We start from the raw sequence: 24,416 nt of genomic DNA, 5'->3' as shown, positions 1-24,416 counted from the left end.
GGTGCCGGGGCGCGGAGCCTCTGGAGCCCGGGGGACCTGAGCGGCAGGCTCAGGCGGGACGGGGCCACGAGGTCGACTGGGTTTCAGGATGGAGGGAGGGAGGGAGTTTGACTCGACGGGTTTGGCGGGTTGCGGCTCCTTTCGGGGGAGGGGGGGGGGGGGGGCTGACGGGCCGGGGGTATTCGTCGGGGTCCCTGCCTGCGCCTGTGAAGACTGTCGGAGTGTTAAACCCGGGCCCGGCTCAAAGTGACGGCGCTGAGCTGATGGGAGAACATCACCTCCTCCCTCCGCCTCCTCCTCCTCTTGTCTGCAGCTCCTCGGCACCTGAGAGGAACAGTACAAAGCATGCTATGTGTCTATGTCTGTGTGTCTGTGTCTGTGTCTGTGTGTGTGTGTGTGTGTGTGTGGGGAAGCACAGGCCCGCGCTTGTGTGTCACCCATCAAGCCCGGATTCGGCACTGCAGCTCATTTTCTCCGAAGGCTCCACCGCCTGCCGGGAAGGAGCGGAGCTGGTGAGAGGAGGTGAGATGAGAGGGAGAGTGGGAGAGAGGGAGGTGATAATTTGGGGATGGATGGCTCTGGCAAAGTCCGCCTGGACTGCGGCGCCATGTCGCCGCGCCATCTCAATTCCTCATTCACTGCAACCTCACACACTGACAGCACACTGACATGACAGATACACGCTTCACACTTTACACCGTGGCGGTTTGTCACAGGCAAATCCCCGCATGCACTGATGTGAGCGTTTCTGGGCGTGCATACATGTGTGCCTTTTTCGTGTGTGTGTGTGTGTGTGTGTGTGTGTGTGTGTCTATGCGTGTGCACACAGGTCCTTGTGTGTGTGTGTGTGTGTGTGTGTGTGCCTGTGCATGCATATTTAAATGTGTTTCTGTTGTCATGAGTGTGACAGTGACAGCCCTTACACTGGGAGTGTGAGACAGAAGGATGCATTAGCAGATGCTGGGAGAGGAGAGGAGAAAAAAAAAAAGGAGAAAGTGGAAAGGAGAAAATAAGCAGGAGGAGGAGAGGAGATAAGGACACGGGAGTTAAGATGAGGTACAGAGGAAAAAAAGAAAGGAAAAGGAAAAAGGAGGGGAGAGGAGAGGGGAGGAGAAAATAAAAAGGAAAGGAAAGACAAGAGGAAAGCAAAAGAAGAGGAGAGGAGAATGGGGGAATAAAAGAGGAAAGCAAAGGAAAGGAAAGAGGAAGGGAAACAAAACAAAAGGAAAGAGGAGAGGGATGGAGAGGAGAGAAGAAAATAAAAGAGGAAAGGACAGAGGAGAGGAGGGTAGAGAAGAGGAGAAAATAAAAGGGGAAAGGAAAGACAAGAGGAAAGCAAAAGAAGAGGAGAGGAGAGGAGAATGGGGGAATAAAAGAGGAAAGCAAAGGAAAGGAAAGAGGAAGGGAAATGAAACAAAACGAAAGGAAAGAGGAGAGGAATGGAGAGGAGAGAAGAAAATAAAAGAGGAAAGGGAAGACGAGAGGAGAGGAGGGTAGAGAGGAGGAGAAAATAAAAGGGGAAAAGAAAGATGAGAGGAAATCAAAAGAAGAGGAGAGGAGATGAGAATGGGGGAATAAAAGAGGAAAGCAAAGGAAAGGAAAGAGGAAGGGAAACGAAACAAAACGAAAGGAAAGAGGAGAGGAATGGAGAGGAGAGAAGAAAATAAAAGAGGAAAGGAAAGACGAGAGGAGAGGAGGGTAGAGAAGAGGAGAAAATAAAAGGGGAAAGGAAAGATGAGAGGAAAGCAAAGGAAAGGAAGAGAAGAGGAGGGAAGAGAAGGGCAAAGGAAAGGAAAGGTGGAATGGAAAGGGAAGGAAGGGAAGGAGAAGAGAAAATAAGAAGAAAGGAATGTAAAGGAAAGAGAAGAGAGCAGAAGAAAAGAAAAGAAAAGAAATCAGAAGAAGAGGAAAAGACTGGACTCCATGAGGAACAAAGACCCAGCAGCAGCAGCAGCAGCAGTAGGGAGCAGAACAGGCAAACAGATATAGAAGAAGAGAAGAGCAGAGCGCAGGACTTGGCAGAGCGGTAGAGAGGTTGATAAATGCATAAACATGAGACAGAGAGAGAGAGAGAGAGATAGAGATAGAGAGAGTCTGATTGATGCTCTCTCCTCTTAGGCACATACAGCACATGCTCGTATTTAACGACCGGCCGTCACATTACACTCCGTGGCAATCTCCCCTTCTCCGCTTATTCGCTCATATTCTGCTACATATGGACACACACAGAAAATTAAAGTGCATCTGAGTGTGGAGCCGAATTACTGTAGTATCTGTTCTCTTGAGTGTAGCCTGGATCCTTTATAGTGTGTGTGTGTGTGTGTGTGTGTGTGTGTGTGTGTGTGTGTGTGTGTGTGTGTGTGTGTGTGACTGTGTGACTGTGCGTGTGTGTGTGTGTTTTATAGATCCACACGGCTCTGCAAAATATCCTTTTGGTGATCTGAGAAAGACTTAAAAACAAAAGACGCATTAAATTGCATCGCAGTCAGTGAAATGCCATCTGCCTGAAAAGGGGAAACAGATTCACACAAGATGGGAGAGCCGGCTGACCAACATGTGGGTTAAATCAAAGATGAACTCAAAACAAACAATATGTGCACGCAGATTTACCATTTCTCTCTCTCTCTCTCTCTCTCTCTCTCTCACGTTACAGTTGGCATGACTTGTTGGCTACCCTTTAAATGTAGTCTAATCCACTTTAAATTAAGCCACACACATATTCAACTATTGTGCCAATTAATTCATTTGGAAGCATCATTTTGCAAACTCACCCTCGTTAATTAAAATAGTCTGACTCTGAATGTAAAAATGAGTCGAATCGCCGAAGCTCTGCTGTGAATTATCAGCTTCATGCACATTTTTGGAGAAGTTCACCTCGAGTCATAAAGACACGGACGTTTTACTGAACTCTAATAAAACTTTTCAGTCCACTGGTCCCACCGGCTGCACCGACTGTCTGTTTCTCGAGCGTGCGGGGTTTCTGTCAGCTCCAGACAGCTGTAGCCTCTGTACTGTACTCCAGCGTGCAGAGCGCTCTAATGCAACGGAGACTTTGCCCTTTGGATGTGGTGCCGCTGAAATATGATCTATCATTAAAAAAAAAAGCGTTCCGGTGAGCCCGGCTGGAAAGCGTTATCGCGGGGAATGCATGCCTTTATTATTAAAATCTATACTACTACACACCCGACGGTCAAAACCCGCGATGACAGAAATACATACACATCCAGAGAGGCTTTGGTGGCGCCAATGTGACGCCTAGAAATAAACCCAGAAAGGCGCTGCACGGTGCGGGTCCGATGCAAATATATGCTCCGTTCATGCATGCATAAGAAGGACAGGGACACCTCTGCAGGCGTGAACCACCCCCCTCCCCCCCCAAAAAAAACCCTGAACCTACCCGGTGGTCTGGTCAGTGGCGGTGCGGCTGGTCGGTGATGGATGGGGAGATCAGGTCTGTGCGGTGCGGATGCAGCTTGTAGTGAGACGCGCTGGTCAGTTTGAATGCGCACCCCGTGGTGCACCGGTGGCGCGTCGTGGAGAGATCCGGGCTCTGTTTCTCATCTCTCTCTCTCTCTCTCTCTCTCTCTCTCTCTCTCTCTCTCTCTCTCTCTCTCTCTCTCTCTCTCTCTCTCCTTCACATCAGTCCTGCCCACCGTATTTCCCAGTGAGCAGCAGAATGAGGAGGAGCAGAGGAGGGGAGGACCCTCCCGGTCACACAGCCCGAGAAAACCCGCTTTAGTCTTATAATAACAACCCTACTGGGACATATGGTGCGTTTATTGTTATAATAGTGAGGTTATGGGTGGGTTAGTAGGGCTACTTTATTTTTTCTGGTATCCCTTTAATATCCCTATACTATTCCAATATGTACTTATAGTATTACAGTGATATTTATATGGCACCCCTCTTAAGTTTATTAGAGGTTTATTAGAGGTTTCAGCAGAGTATGGATGATGTAAAAGTGCGCCAAGTCAATATTTTGCGTCAAAATATTCTAATTAGACTGCAGCAGAATCAGCGCAATGAATAGGCTGATATTACTGATCATTAACTTGAGGCTTCTTTGCTATTCAAATCAAAGAGTTCAATAATGAGTGTTGTAATTACGAGATTGTCATCAGCGCAGGCAGCGGGCCCGCTGAACACGCCGTCCGCTAAATCTTGCAATTTTGGTGAAATGACAAATAATTCACTCCCCATAATTTATTGCCCATGTAAGGAATAATCAGTCAAATTATGGCATTACAGCATATTAAAGCCTCCAACCTGTTTATCCACTGGGCTTCGGGTTGGTAATAAGATAAACAAATAGACTACAGTCTGTAGCTCATATTTACATGCGTCCACAACCACCATGTTCAAACTTAGTGGAAGCTTCCAGTCACAGTTTGAGGTGAGCGCGCCACCTTCTGGCCAAATGCTGTCAGTCTGTAGGCTTCTCAGTGTTAATGCTGAACATCAATCACTGCTAGTGACAACTATCTCCAAGCGTATCTGCAGAGACTTTATAATGTATTCCATTACAACTCAGTTCACCAAAACATTCAGTAACGTAACCCAAGAGATTATCCAAACTCAATAATTTATTATGATTGCTTTCAGTTACTTTCATATTACCATATTTGAGGTATGAAAAAAAAAAGTTCAGGAAATTTATTGCATACAAATTTTCTTCTGTGCCACATTTCATAAAGATGTAGAAACCCTAACCAGCCTCGCTTTCACTTTAAAAGTTTTCTCAGAAGTATTCCTCTCATTTTTCACAAATATCTGCAATCAGAATACATTATTTTTTTTTAGGGTTCATAACTCAATACAGTGACATTTTTTAGTATTTAGAATATTGAAATAAACAAAGATCAGCCCGCACTCTGCTTCTTCTTATTTTATTTTTCTTTCTTTGCTTGACGTTTCGGCTGTCAAGAGCAAATTAAAATCACAAACACAGGTGTTTTTATAATGACATCAGCATGAGTCATTACCATAATTGATTGCTTCAATCACATGTTGATACAACCAACATCATCAAAGTCTTTGTTTACATATTATTTTTATAGAAAACAAGTCAACTCAAAACCCTCATTTAAACCATGAGAAACATATATCTCTATATATCTTTTTCTAGATCCCCTCCTCTGTGTATTGTATTTAGAATATGTATCATGTAAGTTACTATAAGTTACTATAATATGTAAGTAGGCCCTATCCCATTACTACCAAACCCAATGCACCAGTTCAATCCAGTAATTAAGCAAAACTCTTCTGATTCTGTCAAACTACTGTTACACAATCAGTCTGTCCTATACTGTCCTTATCAATTCATATGCAGTGAACTTTCAGCGCAGCACATGAAGGGAGGAGAGCGATGGAGGGAAAGTAGGAAAGGCAACAAGATAAGGAAGGAAGGGAGAGCAATCTTGGCATCGGGCACACAGTCACATTTGCCTGCAGATGCTGGCTGTTGATTGGGAGTCCGGGAAAGTTCACATAGGAAATATCAGATCCGCCTGTCAAATGTGATTAATAAGCAACAGTAAACCAGTTGAGGAGCTACAGTAATAATCTAAATAGGCTGTGAACTCCGTCATTAAAGGAGACCAACAGTGTCATTTAGAGTTAGAGCCCATTTACTTCTGCCTATGTCTAGTTTACATTTCCCCCAATCTTCTTGCAATGCATCCTGTATGTAATTAGATTTCTTAACATTTACTCTTTTGTCGTCGTCATTAAAATACAGACTTTACGGTGTCAAACCTAGCTTGAAATGAACTGCTGTCCCGGCTAACAAAGACACCCAAGTCCTGATATCTCCAACTATGCTGACTGTGTGCAGACAAACCAGGAAGAATGGAGAGAGGGGCAACCTGGAAGATTGGCACAAACTTAGAACAAGGCAACAGCAAACATGTCACTCTTCACTAATGATGGAGTCCCCGTCTGGGCCAATCAGTAACAAACACGTTTCCGTTTTTTTGAGCAGTAATTGTAGTTCCAGCTTGGGCTGATCTGTGTAATATTGAAAATGTGAGAACGCAGCGGTGAGATGTATCATTCCCTCAAGTTTCAGCAAAATCCAACAAGTAAAAAAACATTGTAGCGCAATCAGTGGATCAGTACAATTTTAAAAAATACAGAAGGCAAATATAGAAGGCAATGAGATGCAATGACTCCCATCATTCCCTGAAGTTTTGTCAATATCTGATCAAAATGTGTGTGATGGACAGACAGATGGATGAACAAACCGGAGCCGATCCATTGTCCTTCCTCTGATTTCATTGTTGGGGACAAAAACACTGGTGTTATCCTCAATATAGTCGTGTTTTTTGCTGTTATACGGGGGGGGGGGGGTTATATAGTCTTTGGAGCCTTCTGTATTAAGTGTGACGTTACGGTTGCTCTGTCAGGGCCTCCCAGGCTTTTACAATGAGATTTTTTTTTAAAGGGCCGGATCCAAGGAAAATCCAAGTAGCTTGCTTCCCCTCCCCGTCTGAGTAAAAATACGACAAAGAGAAGGGAATCTGAATAGAAAAAAAAAAATTATCCCAGTGTGGATGATGATGAGTGTTTCTGATGCAGCATCCAGATCTGCGGCACAGATTGTGTCGCGGGAAGATAAGAGCAATATTAGCGGTGTCAGCTAAATTTTCCGGAAGCGTATTTCAGCCCGGTTGTGTGTAACAACCCATACAGCCGCATCTCAGAGAAGATAAAAGATATAATAGAGAGATATAAGGCTTTCCAAGGGCCTGTGTGAGCCTGTTTTATGACTGTGTATCTGTTGAGTACAGCAGCGGGACAAGAAGATTCAATGTGGACACACACACACACACAAAAAAAGATGACTTTAGTCTGTTTTCTGCTACTGTTTTATTTAATTTGTTCAGTACTGGAGTTTCATGGACCAAACAATGGCACAACACTGCGTTACAGTTCCTCTCTTTGGGTACAACCGACTAACACAAACGTTAAAATTATTCCTCTATAAAATGGACTAAAGTACATACATACACAGTCTCTTTCTCTATCACAGGCGCCCAGCACATAAACTCACTGCCACACACACACACACACACACACATGCTCAGACACACACACAGACACACACATGCCATACACACGCATTCATCCTCTGACTATCCATCTCACACATACACACACACACACACAATATGCACACACCCACTCACAATAGAATACATTCTCAGGAAAAAAACAAAAAAAAAAGTCAATTATAAATTTTAGAGCATTTCATATCAATTTTTTTCCCATAACACTCATATTGAACAGCGCCCGCCTCACACATGAAGCAGGCCGTACCATAACGACATCTCTATCTGTGTGGCAGCTATTGGGAAGGGCCTGGGACAAAAACTAATATAATAACAATATGTTTTTATTGGGCGATTATTACAGGCAGACCTTGGCTAATGACGATCCTGTGAGAAACAAGCACTGACCTCTCTGGCATTTAGGGTTACAGCTGAAGAGTTCATTTCCAAAACATTATAAATCACACTTTGGGGGGGGGAAAACAAAGTAATTCCTTAAGTTTATAATTCAATATTTCTAAAATAAGGTCTGTAAAACTGATATTTCTGTCCAAGTACAATAATTTGTTTATTTTTTTGATTGATCATGAATTTAGATGTTGCTTTTTTTCTATTCATTGAAATCTCATTTTGGAACGAAACCCTTCAGCTGGACCAGTAAGTCTTGAATCAGTGCTACGCAGTAAATCTGTCTTAATCTAACACCAGTGGGCTTTGATATCCTCTAAATTAGCAACGACACATACTCATCGTCCTTGTGCCCAGCACAAAGAATAGAAGCTTTCTTTCTTTTTTTCTTTTTTCATACAGGAGCGTAATTAGTTTCTAACGAGCCTTTAACACCGAATGGGGGGCATTTCATAAGATATACTGTCGTTAAATGCATTTTTTTTTTATAATACGTTGAGAGACGTAGAATGAAGCTAAAGGAGCGCTGCTTTGTTTACCAAGTTTCAAAAAAGGTGCTCGTTGGAGTCAAGGTTTAGATATCAATAGACAGAGAAGGGAATACAGCTCATCTCTAGTGGTTGGGATGGCTGATCCTCCAAAAAAATATAGTACTTTGTAGTTGAAACGCGTTGGGGTAGCCCATGCACTAAAGGCTTTTTAACTTTTTCAGCAAAAAAAAGTGTGCCTTGGAGTTTTGTTTGGAGGATCAGCCATCCCAGCCACTAGAGATGAGCTGTAATCCCTTCTCTGTCTATTAATATACATTGAGAGACGTTTGCTTTCTTTTAACAACAACACACACAGATAAAGTTTACTGGCTTACAGTTGAAGCTGCAAGTGCTCCGGACCTACAGACACTCAGATCATGTGGACCGTGTCCCTGCCGCTACATTCACCTCCGAACCAACTCTCTCCTCGCACAATACATATTCACTCCAGTCGCGTTGTGCAGATATAGCGTCCATCTTCAATACGCGGTATAGGATTTCGTAGACAATATTAGTATCAGCGTGAATGACATAGAGAAACATTTAGATGAGTTATAACAGAAAAGCATAGCATACACACCATACTTCCTACTGGATGGAAAGAGACTGGGTCTAGGTGGATGCAGACTATTTTGTTTTAGAAGCAGGTATATGTAAATGTGCACCTAGTGCCATCATACAAGAAGCCTTTATGGAGATGCCTCTTCTCTCTGGCAGCTGTAGGAAATGTTTGAGGGACGAGGCAGGACGAGTTTTAATGATGCACGTGCATGCGCTGTCTTTTCTCTGTGCGCGTTAGTTTCACTGGGGTTTACTCTTTCAAAATGCGACTGACCAGAAGATATGAATCTCCGAACTGAAACGTTTCCTCAGTGTGTGTGTGTGTGAGGGTCAAAGCTAACCGAGAGATTTCGGGGGGGGGGGCAAACTGCAAGCTACGGAGTGGGAACGATAAAAACGAGACACGTGTTTCTCTCTCCTCTGCGCCCAATGTGGTACATCTCTAAACAACAAAAAAAAAAAAAGGAAACAAATATGTAACTTAGATCTTTTTTTTCCTACAGTTTACAATATAAAATTCAAGTGCAATTAAAGTTCCAAATATTAGTTACATCACATACATTTCTCTCTAAAGTAACAATCTGTTACTTGCAGGTAGTTTATTTCATCTTGTTATATATCTTTTTTTTATTTAAAAAAAAAAAAAATCTACAATATAGACTTTTTGATTCACCCATTTTAATCTTTCCCTGTGCTCCAATGGATAAAGCACCCACTGAGGTGGAATGGTCTGGGTTTCCCCACTTATACATTTCTTTTTAAATCGTTTTTCCTCGTTAAAATATGTTTTTAAGTGCACCGATTTGTTTTCTCATTTCCGTCTCGTGCACACCGGGGGCCGTTAAAGGAATCAGAATCAGGATACATCCATGTATGTGTGTGGGCGAATACATTTTTAGCACACCATGAATGTGCAGATGTGTACAGTATGTCCACACATACACACACGTACGTACAGACACGCATCTCTCTGCATGACGGCTCACATGTTTGTACGTACATGTACATCTACATAAAACATCCATGATGCGGGCTTCTGCAAGTTCTAACACGTATAAATATTACAAAAACAAAACAACAACACAGAAAACAAAGCAGACCAAAAGTGAAATGAAACAGGTGGGAAGAGTTTAGAGGAGGGCAGAAATTTGGGGAAAGGTTGAGAGAGGTTGAGGGAAAAGTGGAAAGAAGGAAGAAGGGGATATATGGTGTGCAGAGGGAGGGTTAGACCGATACTGGCCTTTTATAAAATATTGGCCAGTCAATGTCGTCTATTTTCTCTGCAAAACTGATTTATTCATTTAATTGTTCAATAATGTCTTTTTGTAAAATCAATTCTTCATTTAAAGGCGGTAATGTATCCCAGAGTTTGCCTATTATTGAATAGGTGTGGAGGGTCAATCTGCCTTTAAGAGCTGCTAACTTAAAAAGAATTTTAGTGTCCCATGATGAGTCTTAGTGTCCCATGATGAGTTTTAGTGTCCCATGATGGTCTAAATGCTGTTTCAGAGGCTTCTCCACTCTTACAAGAATAAAATCCTGGGGGAAACACTGAATACTTGTATTTATATTTTTAAAATTTGTCAAATTTTAAGATATTGAACACACAACACATCGGCTATCAGCAGCTTCAATACAAAAATATCGGTATCGGCCTTCAAAAACCAATATCGGTCGAACCCTACACAAAAGAAAGAACTAACTGCAGGGAGGGGTATTAGGCAATAGTTAAAGGTGTCAAATAAGAGGGAAGGCATCATGTGGCAAAATGGGATTTGGGACAAATATAGGAAATTTAGTAATAGAATGGGTACATCAATGTATTGACCTAGGCAGGAGGGGGGGAAGTTGACATGGGGGGGGGGGGGTTCGTACATTTAGGACGATGGATCTGGAATGACGCAGGACAACGGGGGTCTTCGACGGGACAGCGGAGAGTTCCCCCCGTCTATTTGTACGGCCGTAGGAACCTGGTGACTTTGGAGCGCAGCAGCTTGATGAAGGAGCGGGGGAACATCTCTTTGGACTCCTGCGCCGTGTACCTGAAGTAGTTCTGGGGGTGAGCCAGCACGTCGAACAGAGCCTTGATCAGCTTCTTGTCCTGTAGGGAGCACACACACACACACACACACACACACACACACACACACACACACACACACACACACACACACACACACACACACACACAGGGACACAGGGCTTCAGCTCAGTGCATCTATTTAATTCACTAATCTTCTGCTGTCGGGCAGTGGTGGAATGTAACTAAGTGCATTTACTCAAATACTGTACTTAAGTACAATTTAGAGGTACTTGTACTTTACTTGAGTATTACCATTTCATGCTACTTTATACTTCTACTCCACTACATTTCAGAGGGAAATATTGTACTTTTTACTCCACTACATTTATTTGACAGCTTTAGTTACTAGTTACCTTGCAGATTTAGATTATTAATACATATTATAAATCAACTAATAAATTATGATATATTTGTATAGGTTAAGCTACCCAGCAGTATATAAAGTAATTAAAATTAGCTCCACCTTTACCAGCTGCAACATTAAAGCGATGAACACATTAATGCATCAATAATTATAGTCCAATAACGTGATATATATGATTCTGAAATGGGCCATTGTGCATAATGACTACTTTTACTTTTGCTACTTTAAGTATATTTTGATGCTAATACTTTTGTACTTTGACTTAAGTAAGATTTTGAATGCAGGACTTTTACTTGTAACAAAGTATTTTTACACTGTGGTATTGCTACTTTTACTTAAGTCAGATATCTGAATACTTCTTCCACCACTGCTGTCGGGCCACTGAGAGACTCCACTGCAGTAGTTGTAGACTAAAGGAAAAATCCACCCTAAAACACTTTAACACTGTTTAAACGATCTGTTGTCACTTTAAGATATTTCCAGTGCAGCTACAGTGGAGTCTGATAGCAGAACATGTTAAACATCAGCAGTAAACGTCTTCTTTCTAGAGCCGCCATTTTGTACCAAGAGACGTTCAACAGTCATACAGGGAGAAATCCATTGTAGAAGAGGAAGAGACCAATTTCTCCACTGACAGTAAACTCAATAGACTACAGCTGTAAAGCATTTCATCAACATCAAGGGATGATCAGAGATACAAAGAACTGTCTATCTGTCTATTTCAGTGTTTGATGTTATTGATCTCATACCTTCAGTATCTCCTGGTGGTTCTCGGAGGCGTACAGCCGGCCGTCTCGCACTATGTCCTCTATCAGCTGCTGGTAATCCTCTGCAACACAACATGGTCACATTGATGGGGTGACAATAGTATAAAATACAGGTGTAAGCAGACTTTACATGAGTCTCTTCAAGTGAAGGCAGATAAACATGGCAGTAGAAAAGTCAATAACAGCAAATAATTACTTATATATACTTAATTTTACATGTGTGATTCACTAAGAAATGCAGAAATTTTCAAGTCAACACAGAGATTTATCCCTTCTGCAATTAGATTAATTTGCATGTGAAATGACATTTTCTCTTGAGTCTTATGAGAATTTCACATTTTGGGCTTTTTGTTGTACTCTAACCAACTATTAACTCCCTGTCTGGTCGTACCACCTGATGTCCATACAAAATGTGCTGTGATGATTTATTACGTGTTTTTGTTGTGTTGTATGGAATGTGCTTATGTGTGAATGTGTGAATGTGTTTATAGTGTTTTTATTATGGGTTTTTTTTGTCTTATGTTTTTAGCATTTGTTTCGTATCGTAAACCATGTCTGCAAATTACATTTCTCTTATGGGACAATCACGTTTTGAATTACATTGAATTGAACTGAACTGAGTTGAACTGAATTGAATCAAATCCAACTGAATTCTCTTAAAAACTGCATTTTGAGAGCATCTTGCTTCCTTAATGTGATGTATTTCCTGTTCAAACAGGATATTGGGGCGGGACATAACACAGGGAGAGATCATTCCAAATGTGTAAACCAATGGGAGATCAGTTAAGGAAAGAAAGGGAGTTTTATTTGATGGAAGGGGCGGCATTGTTAAAAAAATCTGTGATGGTTTTATTGGTGGAAATGTGTATGTCTCCTCCTGGTACAACACTAAAGATTTTCTGTTTTCCAGGAAGTAAAATACAAGAAAATAACATTTTTAATAATTTTTTTTTGTAATTTTTAATTTCAGTATGTCTTTAAGCTGTGAGTAACCAGGACTCTCACCGTCGTAGGTGACGTATGGCACCTGGAAACCTTTGCCGCTGTTGCCCTCGTTGGTCTTGAACTGGATCCAGAGCTTGCGGGAGCGAGAGGTGAAGGCGATCGGCCGCTCGTAGGTCTGACACGTCTCATAGGTGGTGATGGAGGTGGGCAGGGCTGGAGGAGGAGGAGGAGAAATAGTAAAGAGCTAATCCTCCAGATCCTCATTTTTACCTTAGTTTGTCTCCATCTTTGGCTCTAAGCGCCGCTCATTGCTGTGGTGTTTCTGCACTGCACTGCCCAGAGATCACCTGTCAATCAAACAGTGTGGGCGGTACTGTGACGTCTTTTTCCTTGAATTTTCTGTTGATGAAGTTTGAGTTTCTGTAGGTGGCGCTCTTTTCGATATCTGTTCTTTATTTATCTATTTAGATAGTCGAATGTTGATTCTAAACTATCAGGTGGCAAAAAGTAGAAGCTCAACAAAGAGTCACTTCTCTATTTGTTTCCTCTCTATAGACTATGTAACACTATCCCTAAGATGAACCCTAACCCAAACACTGAATATAACTTTTCACACTATTGTGAGTATCAGCCAAAATGTAGCACACTTTTTAGTGACACATAGTCACCTAATAGTAACTTACGTATCAGTATTATCAGTAAATAAAGTGTGTCCGGATCTTCTTCTAATACATGATCATTCTGAAAACAGAGACATATTTGCTGCATCTATTGTCAGGATGCTGTGGCTCTGACTCCATACTACTTTCCATGTTGCTTGCAATAATGGACAATAAAGTTTTCTTGAATCTTGACTCTACTGATTGATTGTAATGTTGGTAATCCAGGAATTATGCGTTTCCCTGGATATGAGCATCAGCTAAAGGTGCAAAATGTAAAAACATACAGACTGATTCGTTAGTGAAGTGATTAAAAATGAGCTTATGAATTCCAGAGTGTGTGTGTTTACCGCTCTTCCTCATGACCAGCACGTCTCCACACTCGTCCTCGATGGGCAGGAAGATCTCCGGCACCACGATGAGGATGCGCCTCTTGTGCGGAGGGTTGATGGTCCAGATGCAGTCTACGTTGGAGGGGTAATCTCCTGGGTAGTTGGGAGACTCGATGTAGCCGGTGTAGTCGCCCAGCTCACCGCCACACAGCTGGTCTGAGGACGAGGCGGGACAACGGGGGTGAGTATTGATCTGCGGCTACAGCAGCTGTTACAGAAGCTACTACAGTACATTAGTAGAGAAGGATATTTAAACCATCTCCTTATGGGTTGTGGAGCAGATAGGAACCCTAAAAAATAGCTTAAAATGACTTGAGGAACTCCATTCAGTCTCCACAAGACTCAGAACTTATTCCATACATTTCCATCATACTCACCACTGTGATTTCATAGTATGTTATTCCCTCAACCTATGACTGCAACCTATTGCATGCCTTTCTGCCTGAATGCACACAGTAATAGGACGCTTCTATATATATATATATATATATATATATATATATATATATGTGTGTCCTGCACTGTCCCCTTGCACTAAAGTGAAGTCCTGCTGCCCCTGCACCATGTGTGCCAGAATGTTCTTTCACCATCATGTGAGTTTTCAATGTCTTCCTGCTATGACAAATTTCTGAACGTTTATTGTACTTGGTGGGTAAAGCGATTCTGTTTCTGAAATGATTTCTGAAAACTCATCTTTTCAAGAAGTATCTCTCCCCACTGAATCATATCTCCTTTCCCCTACTGACTCTAAATGTTCTTTAAAATATCCACTCCACTTCTCTCAAAAACTCTTTTTTCATTTATTTTCCTGGCGCCTCTCTTTCACATGATCTTTCTATGATTACACAAATATTGTCGACTAATTGTTTCAGCTCTACCATGCTATTGGTTACTGGTCATTTTGGTGAGGATAGGGATTGAAGCTTATTCTGCTGTGGCACTCATTGTGAGTCACTCTGGATTAAAGTGTCAGCTAAATACTTCAGATGTAACTGTGGCCTTACTTTTGCAGTGGGAGACGTTGGTGGCACCGTCGAAGTCGGTGGTGGTGTTTCCGGGGCAGGTGATGCAGTAGTTCTGTCCAAACTCAGACTGGTAGGTTCCCGCGGGGCAGCGGATGCAGCGGTGGGTGCTGGAGTTGTAGTGGTGTCCCGGGGCGCAGTGGACTGAGGAGGGGCAGGGACGAGTCAGCGAACACACACAACAGACAGTAAAACCTCAGACAAATGCCTCGTGTCGCTGTAACAGCCTGCGTCTCACAGCAGCATGGCCGGTTTTACAGTTATGTGGCAGATAAAAGCGAGTCTTCAACAGACAGCCAGCCGTTCAGACGGCCATCAAAAAGATGCATCACACCGCTGTGATGGTGTTCATTTATACCTGTTTAGCCTAGCTTTCCTGGCATTTTTACTGCTTTCATTTTAAGCTTATATACACTGTTTATTCTTATTTTTAATTTTATTCTACTCTCATATACAGTGTCTATTTTTTTACTCCTTTTATGATCTCTTTTCTGGTTGTTTCATTCCATTGCATTTTTATCTGTGTTGTGAAGCACTTTGAGCTGCGTTTGCTTGCATGAAATGTGCTATACAAATAAAATTTGATGGATGGATGGATGGATGGATGGAAGGATGGATGGATGGATGGATGGAAGGACGGATGGACGGATGGATGGAAGGATGGATGGATGGACGGATGGATGGATGGACGGATGGACGGATGGATGGAAGGATGGATGATGGATGGAAGGATGGATGGATGGAAGGATGGATGGACGGATGGATGGGATGATGGAAGGATGGATGATGGATGGAAGGATGGATGGAAGGGTGAATGGACGGATGGACGCACGGATGGATGACGGATGGACGGATAGATGGATGGAAGGATGGATGGATGGACGGACGGATGGATAGATGGATGGATGGATGGACGGACAGATGGATGGATGGACGGATGACGGATGGAAGGATGGATGGATGGACGGATGGATGGATGGGTGGATGGATGGGATGATGGAAGGATGGATGATGGATGATGGATGGAAGGATGGATGGATGGAAGGATGGATGGATGGATGGGAGGATGGATGGAAGGATGAATGGACGGATGGACGGACGGACGGATGATGGATGGACGGATGACGGATGGAAGGAAGGATGGATGGGTGGATGGATGGGATGATGGAAGGATGGATGATGGATGGATGGAAGGATGGATGGATGGAAGGATGGATGGGAGGATGGATGGAAGGATGAATGGACGGATGGACGGACGGATGGATGGATGGATGACGGATGGACGGATGGATGGATGGAAGGATGGATGGACAGATGGATGGATAGATGGATGGATGGATAGATGGATGGATGGATGGATGGATGAATGGAAGGATGGACGAATGGATGGAAGGATGGATGGATGGATGGATGGATGGAAGGATGGACGAATGGATGGATGGATGGATGGATGGATGGATGGATGGATGGATGGATTACAGACCAGGCATGCAGGGCTCTACCAAAGGCCCCATAAACCCCATATAGATGACTTTGTAATTAACTTTTGTAATTTTCTCATAAATCCCTCCTCTTCCACACTATTTTAACACAGTATTAACAGTTAAACAGTTAAATGCTTTGTGTCGTTACAACTGCCTGCATCTTGAAGTAACCTTCAGTCTGAAAATTATGGCAGATAAAATCCTGTTACTACACAGGAGGAAAATCAGGCTCCAACAACAGGAGCAGAGGTGCAACTACAAAACACAGTCTAGAAGTACAAAATGGACCGGTGCCACATTCTCTCCATTAAAATTAATATTTATTTAACTAGAGAATATTAAAAACATGGAGATTCAGCCAAGAAGACCTTGATTAGACCTCTGATGGGGCCTTCTTGGCTGAAACGCCATGTTTTTAAAATTCTCTAGATAAATATTACTTTTAATGGAGAATGTGGCTCCCATCCATTTTATACTTGCAGATACAGATCTGTTGCCAATACACAGGAGTTCATTCTCTTGCAACCATCACGCAAAGTCCCGGGGGATCTGGACCACCAAAGGCCACAAAGGCCCCGGGTTCACATGCAGATACATTTGAAATTTAAGTGTAAACTAAATTTGCCCTCTCATACAAATTTGCATACTATTTCACCTGTCTTCAATAGTTTTTGCAGTTTTCTTACAGTTATAGTTTTCTTTTGGTTGCCTGAGGATACTGGGTCCCTGGCAGTGTGTGTGTGTGTGTGTGTGTGTGTGTGTGTATTGGGTGGGAGGGCTAGTGGGATACCTGTTGGCACAGCTAATGTGGATTTTAATGTTGACCCAGGATACTGTGCAGAGGTACAAGTAGAATATGACTAAACATTTGTGTTATGGTGAGAACAGCAAATTCAATTGGTTTGATATACAGATAAAATTAAAGCCTGTCTCTGATAATGGCCTGCCTCAAATAAATGCCCGTCATTTTGGTTGTTGAGATAAATGCCAGGGCGGTTAGTGGATGGGTTACGGTAGAGACTGTATAAACAGACTGGGACATAGACAAACAGAGACACATGGACAGACACAAACACACATGAACACACACACACACACACACACAAAGCCTTACCTTTGGCCTCACAGTCCCTGAAGGAGACGGATCCTTCGTACTTGGTCATGAGGCCTCCTCCGCAGGGGAAGCACAGGACCCGGCCCGGCTCGGGCTGGAAGGAGCCCAACGGACACATCTGGCACGGACGAAACCCGTCAGCGGAGAAATGACCTGCTGGACACTGACCTGAGGGACGGATGGACCGGGGAGAAACTTATTTTCCTTTTATTTTCTATTTCACTGCATCTCTTTCCTTTGTTTCCTCTGTAAAACACTGTGTGGTAAAAAAATGTTCTCATTATGGGGGAAATATCTTCCTAATCTCCGCTCTCCACAAACAGCTCCATGGTCTTTGGTGCTCTCTTGTGGACGGAGCTGAAAATCAACATTCAGATTTAAATTGGCCATTGCTCCTTTTGGCCACAAGGTGCTGCCAATCCAACATATTCATACACAGGTAGAAGTCCCATATTTTACTGCAATGCTTGCTGCACTATTGCTGCACTGTTGCTCCTACTTTGAGAAGAATCCTTTTTAAAAAAAAAAAAATAAATAAAAAAAAAAAAACTTCTCTCACCATCATGTGAGTTTTCAATGTCTTCCTGCTATGACAAATTTCTGTACGTTTATTGTACTTGGTGGCCAAAGTGATTCTGTTTCTGAAATGACTTCTGAAAACTCATCTTTTCAAGAAGTATCTCTCCCCACTGAATCATATCTCCTCTCTCCTACTGACTCTAAATGTTCTCAAAAATATCCACTCCACTTCTCTCAAAAACTCTTTTTTCATTTATTTTCCTGGCGCCTCTCTTTCACATGATCTTTCTATGATCACACAAATATTGTCAAGACACGATGGCTCTGACTCTTGCACTCCACACTATAGATATGATTAATCGATTCATCATTTAGTCTGTAAAATGTCAAAAATAATGACAAATGCTTATCACAAGTTCCCAGAGCCCAAAGTGATTCTTCAAATTGTTTACTTAGTCTGACCAGCAGCCAAAAAACCCAAAGTTTTGATTTTATAATGATATAAAACAGAGAAAGGCAGTGAATCTTAGCATCTGTGAAGCTGTAACCAGCAAATGTTTGGTATTTTCTCCTACTTTGAGAAAAATCCTTTGTAACAAAAAAAAATAAAAAAAAAATAAAATATTTTATTCCCTTTTCAGCCACTAGAAGGTGCAAAGAATGGTCTGGCAAGCAGCAGTGTGAAATATTACTTTTGTGCTTCAATATACATAATCAGTTCTATCCAGTGGTGGAAAGAGCCTACTAGAATGTCCCACTCAAGTAGAAGTACTGTTACTTTGTTAATATTTTACTTAATTGGAAGTAAAAGCACTGGTGTCAAAGTAAAAAGTGTCTCATTTAAAAGTTACTGAGTTACTTTTTTAGAAAAGAGAGCGTTGTTAGCTGTGATCTTTTCCATGTGATTCTAAAAGGATGAAAGGACAGAGTTCAAACTAGATTCTTTTAACTGGAAAAATTGGAAATTACAAAATAAAGTGCAGAAACAAAGTAAAGTCAGATTCACTCTTCTCACTGTAAATGGCTCCACAGTTGACCAATTTATGTTGGTTGAGTTTCAGATGCTTATGGAGAGCCTACAGAATTTGTACTCTTTAATGGGTGTGATTTAAAATGAAGCAAAGGACAATACTTCAGTAAAAATGTACTGAAGTAAAAGAAAAATTACTGGCTTTAAAAAATAGTACACAAAAAAAGCTTCTCAAAAAAACACTAATGTGAGTAAATGTAATTAGTCACTTCCAGCCTTGGTTCTATCTATAATATTTGGGAAAGAACATGCTGCAGTGTCTGTTGCAGTACTACTGGAGGAGAGTTGCAGGACAGATGCAGGATGGAGGTTGTTTCTGATGTCTGTCGGTGTTTCAGGGTGAACGCTCACCTCCACACTGAGACACGTTCTTGGCTCCGGCGACGCCCTGTCCCTCGGTGCTGGGACAGGGCTCGCAGGACAGCTGGCCCACGGTGTCCTGGTACGTCCCGGGAGGACACTGCACACACTGCTCCTGCTCCCCGCTGTAGAACGTCCCGACACCACAACCCGCTGAGGAGGCAGAGGAGAGGTTCATACTTTTAATACAGCTGTTATACTACTATGAGGATGGGGCTGATACTTTTAACACTACTTTAATGCTTCCACTGTTTCGTAAGCAATATGCAGAGGTCGATGGGAAGAGGTTAGATTAAAGTCTGCAATCAGGGTTAGGCTCAGAAGAAGGTGTGTATCAGAACGTAAAAAAAAAAAGAAAACATATCATCCAAAGTGGAAATCAATACCTTATTCTCATTCCTTCTGTATTACTTTTGCATACACAACAAGACAAAGTTTGTTTTAGTTCTACCTCTGTATACAACACACCATACTAACCACAAACAATTGTGGGGTTTCATTCCAAAACAATGCATATTTTGTGAAAAAAAAAGACTGTTACCTGATGTTCATTGCTCAATATTTGAAAAACAGTCTGACAGACAATTATATCATGTGGAATGTTAATGTTTTGTAAGTAAATATCTCAAGAGAGCTAATATTTAGCAGTCAGTTTCACTTTCATGCCTGCAATCACTTTGTCACATTTATCAAATCTCATATATTATCATACACAGTACTGTGCAAAAGTCTTAGGCACCCAAGAGTTTTTATATAAATTGTGTCTTAGATGTTTATTCATTTTTTTTCTGCATTAGTGTGTCAGTAGACTGCTCTTTATAGTACAATTTAATTATTTTTGAAAGCAGCTTCGTTTTGATTTTTTTCTTTTACATGTGCCTAAGACATTTGCACAGTACTGTATATCATATATTATCATAATATATTATCATATATCTAATATCGGGATGAAAGTTTTGAACAATGAATTCCCTTATTAGTGCTGACTGAGCATCAGAGTTAATCTGCAACACAATGAATTCACAAACTCACAGATCAAAGTTTTAGTTCTACAAACATTTCTCAGAGGCAGAAGTAATCTGATTGGTTGAGTTAAACCTCAGTGGGCGGAGCCAAAGAACCACAGTAACGTTAGACTGAAGCCCAGTGAAAAAGACAAGAGGTAACTGAAAGACAAACGGCAAAAAATGCCATACTACGTTTCCGCCACCAAAGCAGCTCTACCTCTGAGAGATGTTTGTATAAATAAATAAAACTCCAGTCTTCCTCAAAACTCACCGCATTTTCCCTCTCGCAGGACTTGCCCGGTGCTGCAGGGCTCAGCGCCGTCGGGCACGCGGGCCGGCTTCTGGGCCACCTCGTACTCCGTCCCCGAGAACTGGATGTAAAACTGCTGTTTGTTGATGGACTTCCTGAGCGTCCGCATGGCGTTCTGCAGCCTCTGCTTCATCCTGGCCCGCACACACTCCACATTACAGGAGTCTGAGGAAAGGCACACAGAGGAGGGGAAACTGTGAGCTGCAGCTGGTGGTCATCATAAGGCAAACAACCACCAATATGAAGAAAAATCTATTTGATGCTCAGAAAAGTACTGATTCCCTTAAAAGACCCAATCCTTATCACTGTAAAAAATCTCCATCATAACAAGTCGTTCAGTCTAATAATTGAGTCATAAAAATCCTAATTTTCTTAAAATAAGTGAAAAAATCTGCCAGTGGGGTTTTATAATTTCACTTGTTTCTAATGCAAATCAACTTGTTTCAAGAATTTTCTAGAATCAAGTGTCATTTTATTGAGAGTAGTGCAGTTGATCTGCCTTATTCTGAGATACTGACACTCATTTCTAGAAAATTCCTCAAACAAGTGAAACTGCATTGGAAACAAGTGGAGTTATCTCACCTCATTGGCAGAAATTTTCACTTGTTTTAAGAAAATTAGGATTTTAGGATTCAATAATAGACTAAAGGACCTGTTGGATATTTTTTGCAGATCAGTTTGATACTACTTACAATCCTGTATAGTATGAATTTACATCATAAAGATTTATGTCAGCCTAAAAAGGTGGTTAAAGCTCCACTACATCACATACATTTATTGTGCTTTAAAAAGTTATTCTGTTAAGTCAGAAGATAAGGGATCTTAACCTGTTTGACATCAGAGGTTTTTGATTTTGAGATTGCTATGAATTGAGAATAAGATATGTACACACTAAATACATTGAAATAAGGGTTACCCTAACCCTAAACACCAGAGAAGTAGGGACAAGATAGGTAATAACATGATCACACACCTGAGGCTTCCTCCTCCTTCATCTCCATCTCAAACTCGGCTGTGATGTGGGAAACCTCTTTGGAGGGAGACTTGCGTCCTCGCCGGCGTTTCTTGGACGAGTCGCACTTCAGATTGACGAAAGTCACCTGGCAGTCGTCGGTGCAGGGGAACTGACCTCCTGCTGGGGGAAAAACAAGAGCGAAAAGTTAGGAAGAGGAAGGAGGAGGAAGAGGAGGAGGAGATAGAGAAGGAGATGGAGTAATATGTGAGGAAGAGGAGAGGCAGAGGGAGGAGGAGGAGATAAAAGAAGAGGACGGGGAAGAGGAGAAGCAGGAGGAAACGGAAGAAGAAAATAGGAACAAGGAGCAAATTAATTAGTGAACTGAATCTTTAATCTTCATTTTCCTGGATGTTTATTGCATTTTACTGTTATTTTAATTCACATCTACTTTTGTTTGATAGTATGAAGAAGGGAGCAACAGGAAAGAAGTGAGAGGAGAGGAGTGATATGAGTCAAGAGCCATGAAGTTCAAACCCACAGCCAGTGTTGGGGAGCACTTTACATGTCATTAAACTAGTACTACTATAGTACTACTAACAAGTAAGTATATTTTGTAGCTTAATGTTGAATTCAATTCAAATTTGCATAGTGTTTTAGACTATTTTTTCTCACTTTGAGGTTTAGTTAACTACTGTGACTCCCAACTATTGTAGGTTATACAGCAAAATAAAGGAATTGTAATCCTTTTATTATTTTATTTTTTATCTGTGCCTCTCATGTCTTGATTCAACCTCGTTTGCCCCCCCCCCCACCTCCCATTTTTAATAAGCTCACTTTCTACCAAATAAGTGATATTTTGCAGTTATGTGGTTTTGTATTACATGACATTGCACAAGCAGATATGACTGTTTGTACAAGTAGTTTGAACTAAAGTAACTTTAGGTAACAAATCTCTCTTGCGGGTAGCTTTGCTGTAGTTCAGCTTCTTCCAATAGCTTTATACAGTTCAACCTCTTTGAATGTGAAGTAACTGGTAGCTTGTAAAACTAGACTTTCAAAGGAGCTTCCCACAAAACCCTAAGCAGGTGTTCTGCTGGTCCACAGCGACCCTCTGCCTGAGAAGAGGTTTACCTGGCGGGCTCTGCTTGGACGCCTCCCTGTGTTTCTCCTTGTTGCGGGGCCGCAGGTGACACTTGGCATCTTTGATCTTGAACCTGGCCTTCTGCTTGATGGGCGGGGCCAGGGTGTCTTCATTCACATACGCAGCAGAAAGAACCGGAAGATTGTTAAACATGAAGTGGTGTAGCCTGTTGTGCCTGAGTAAGACGTTTTTCAAGTATTTAACACAGATGAGTGGGGCGGCGGTGGCCTAGACGTTAGAGAAGTGGACCGGTTTGATTCTACCGGACTGGCTGAGTAAAGGTGGGTGGGGAAAGTGAATGAGTAACTCTCCCCTCCCTCAACAACCACTACTGAAGTGTCCTTTAGCAAGGCACTGAACCCCCAACTGCTTCAGTGTATCTGCTCAGCAGCTGACAGTAGAAGACTGTGGTTGTACTGAGCAGACCCACGTGTGAATGTGTGGAAATGCATTAATGTGACACAGGACGCTGATGGAAAAGAGCAACCAAAGTTCTAGAAACCTACAATTGTTGTAATAAATAAAAAAATAAAAAAAATTTGGTGGATTTCGGGAAGGAAAGAGGAAAATTGTACATGTGCATAATGATACAATTCAACTGTGTAACACCTCTGCTCATCAATATCTCTACTGTATTGATGTATGTCTCTTGTAATTTAAATCCCTGTTATCCCTGAATAAAGAATAAAAAAAAAGGAAAAGAGCAACCATGCTCAGTTGACATTTCATCTATAAATAAAGGTTAAAAAAAGATGATTTTACATCATGTGGGCAGCAGAATCACTTAGTGTAGTGGTTTTCAATCTTCTGTTCTGTTCCTCAGGACTCATTCTAGCCATCTAATCAGGAATTGATTCACACCTGGGATGTAAGCTGAATGCAATTAACTACCTGGCAGGGTAGAAAACCAGCAGTATCTGAGAATTTCAATGAATAAAACATATCAACGAAAAATACCCTTATGAGACAACAGAGATTTGAAATTATAGTGAGTAGAAAGTTTTTTCTTTTGAAATGTAGTGAATAAAAGTAACATGTCTTAAGTGAAAGAAAAACTTGAGTAAAGTACAGATACTTGAAAATCTAAGTACAGTAACAAAGTATTTTTACTTTGTTACTTCCCACCTCTGATGGAGAGTGACTACAATGAGCAGGTGGGGGTTCAGTGACGTGTGATTTTATTGTTTTTTAACCAACTAGATCATCAATATCTATCTTTTACGTCTTGGTTACCGCTGCCTCTGTGTATCTGTTTGTACAACTGACATGATGAAGTAAACAAAGCCACATTGAGCACAAACTGCACTACTACAATTCCCATCATGCTTTGCCAACTGTACCAGCACAGGTGGGTAAGGCAGTGGTGGCGTTCCTCTTCTGCGGAGCTTTCCCAGTCTGGACCGGCACGCCACAGCTTAGAGTGTAGCTGTTCTCCGAGTCTGTAGGAAACACACACACACACACACACACACACACACACACACACACAGACGGAGTCGTACACACACACATTAGGATCAAGTGAAAAAAATAGGGATCAGACATGATGATGAGAGGTAAGGGAGGCTGAGAGTTTTTAGTTCGTCTGAAAGACTGTGTGACCGGGTCTTCCTGTTCCTTCAAATGTCTGATGAGTGTGTGTGAATGTGTGCGAGTGTGTGTGTGTGTGTGTGTGTGTGTGTATATGAGATGGAAGCTGTGTGTGTTTCACTTGGC

At 41.8% G+C, this 24,416-nt stretch overlaps 1 protein-coding gene across 3 annotated transcripts in view; it reads right to left on the bottom strand.

The window, feature by feature from the left end:
- Positions 1–10,496: 10,496 nt before the first annotated feature.
- The window catches only part of scube1 (signal peptide, CUB domain, EGF-like 1), a 116,061-nt gene continuing 102,141 nt past the window's right edge, over positions 10,497–24,416 (bottom strand). For 2 of the 3 annotated variants that reach the window (XM_071545052.1, XM_071545053.1), the window contains 11 exons: positions 24,041–24,139; positions 22,691–22,807; positions 21,578–21,736; positions 20,566–20,769; positions 19,279–19,440; positions 17,379–17,546; positions 14,763–14,924; positions 13,717–13,914; positions 12,768–12,920; positions 11,745–11,824; positions 10,497–10,649 (listed from right to left, as the gene is read on the bottom strand). In XM_071545052.1, coding sequence (XP_071401153.1) covers positions 10,497–10,649; positions 11,745–11,824; positions 12,768–12,920; positions 13,717–13,914; positions 14,763–14,924; positions 17,379–17,546; positions 19,279–19,440; positions 20,566–20,769; positions 21,578–21,736; positions 22,691–22,807; positions 24,041–24,139 — 1,655 coding nt within the window. Of the gene's footprint in view, positions 10,650–11,744; positions 11,825–12,767; positions 12,921–13,716; positions 13,915–14,762; positions 14,925–17,378; positions 17,547–19,278; positions 19,441–20,565; positions 20,770–21,577; positions 21,737–22,690; positions 22,812–24,040; positions 24,140–24,416 lie in introns of all 3 variants that reach the window. The other variant, XM_071545054.1, reaches the window with a different exon arrangement.

Source organism: Centroberyx affinis, unplaced genomic scaffold, assembly GCF_046629955.1.
Source record: "Centroberyx affinis isolate AG114_WGS23_722 - 3 ecotype Tasmania unplaced genomic scaffold, CSIRO-AGI_Caff_v1 ptg004758l_1, whole genome shotgun sequence".
NCBI classification, from domain to species: domain Eukaryota; kingdom Metazoa; phylum Chordata; class Actinopteri; order Beryciformes; family Berycidae; genus Centroberyx; species Centroberyx affinis.
The sequence above is the reverse complement of the archived record's forward strand: the minus strand, read 5'-3'. Positions and strand labels throughout refer to the sequence as shown.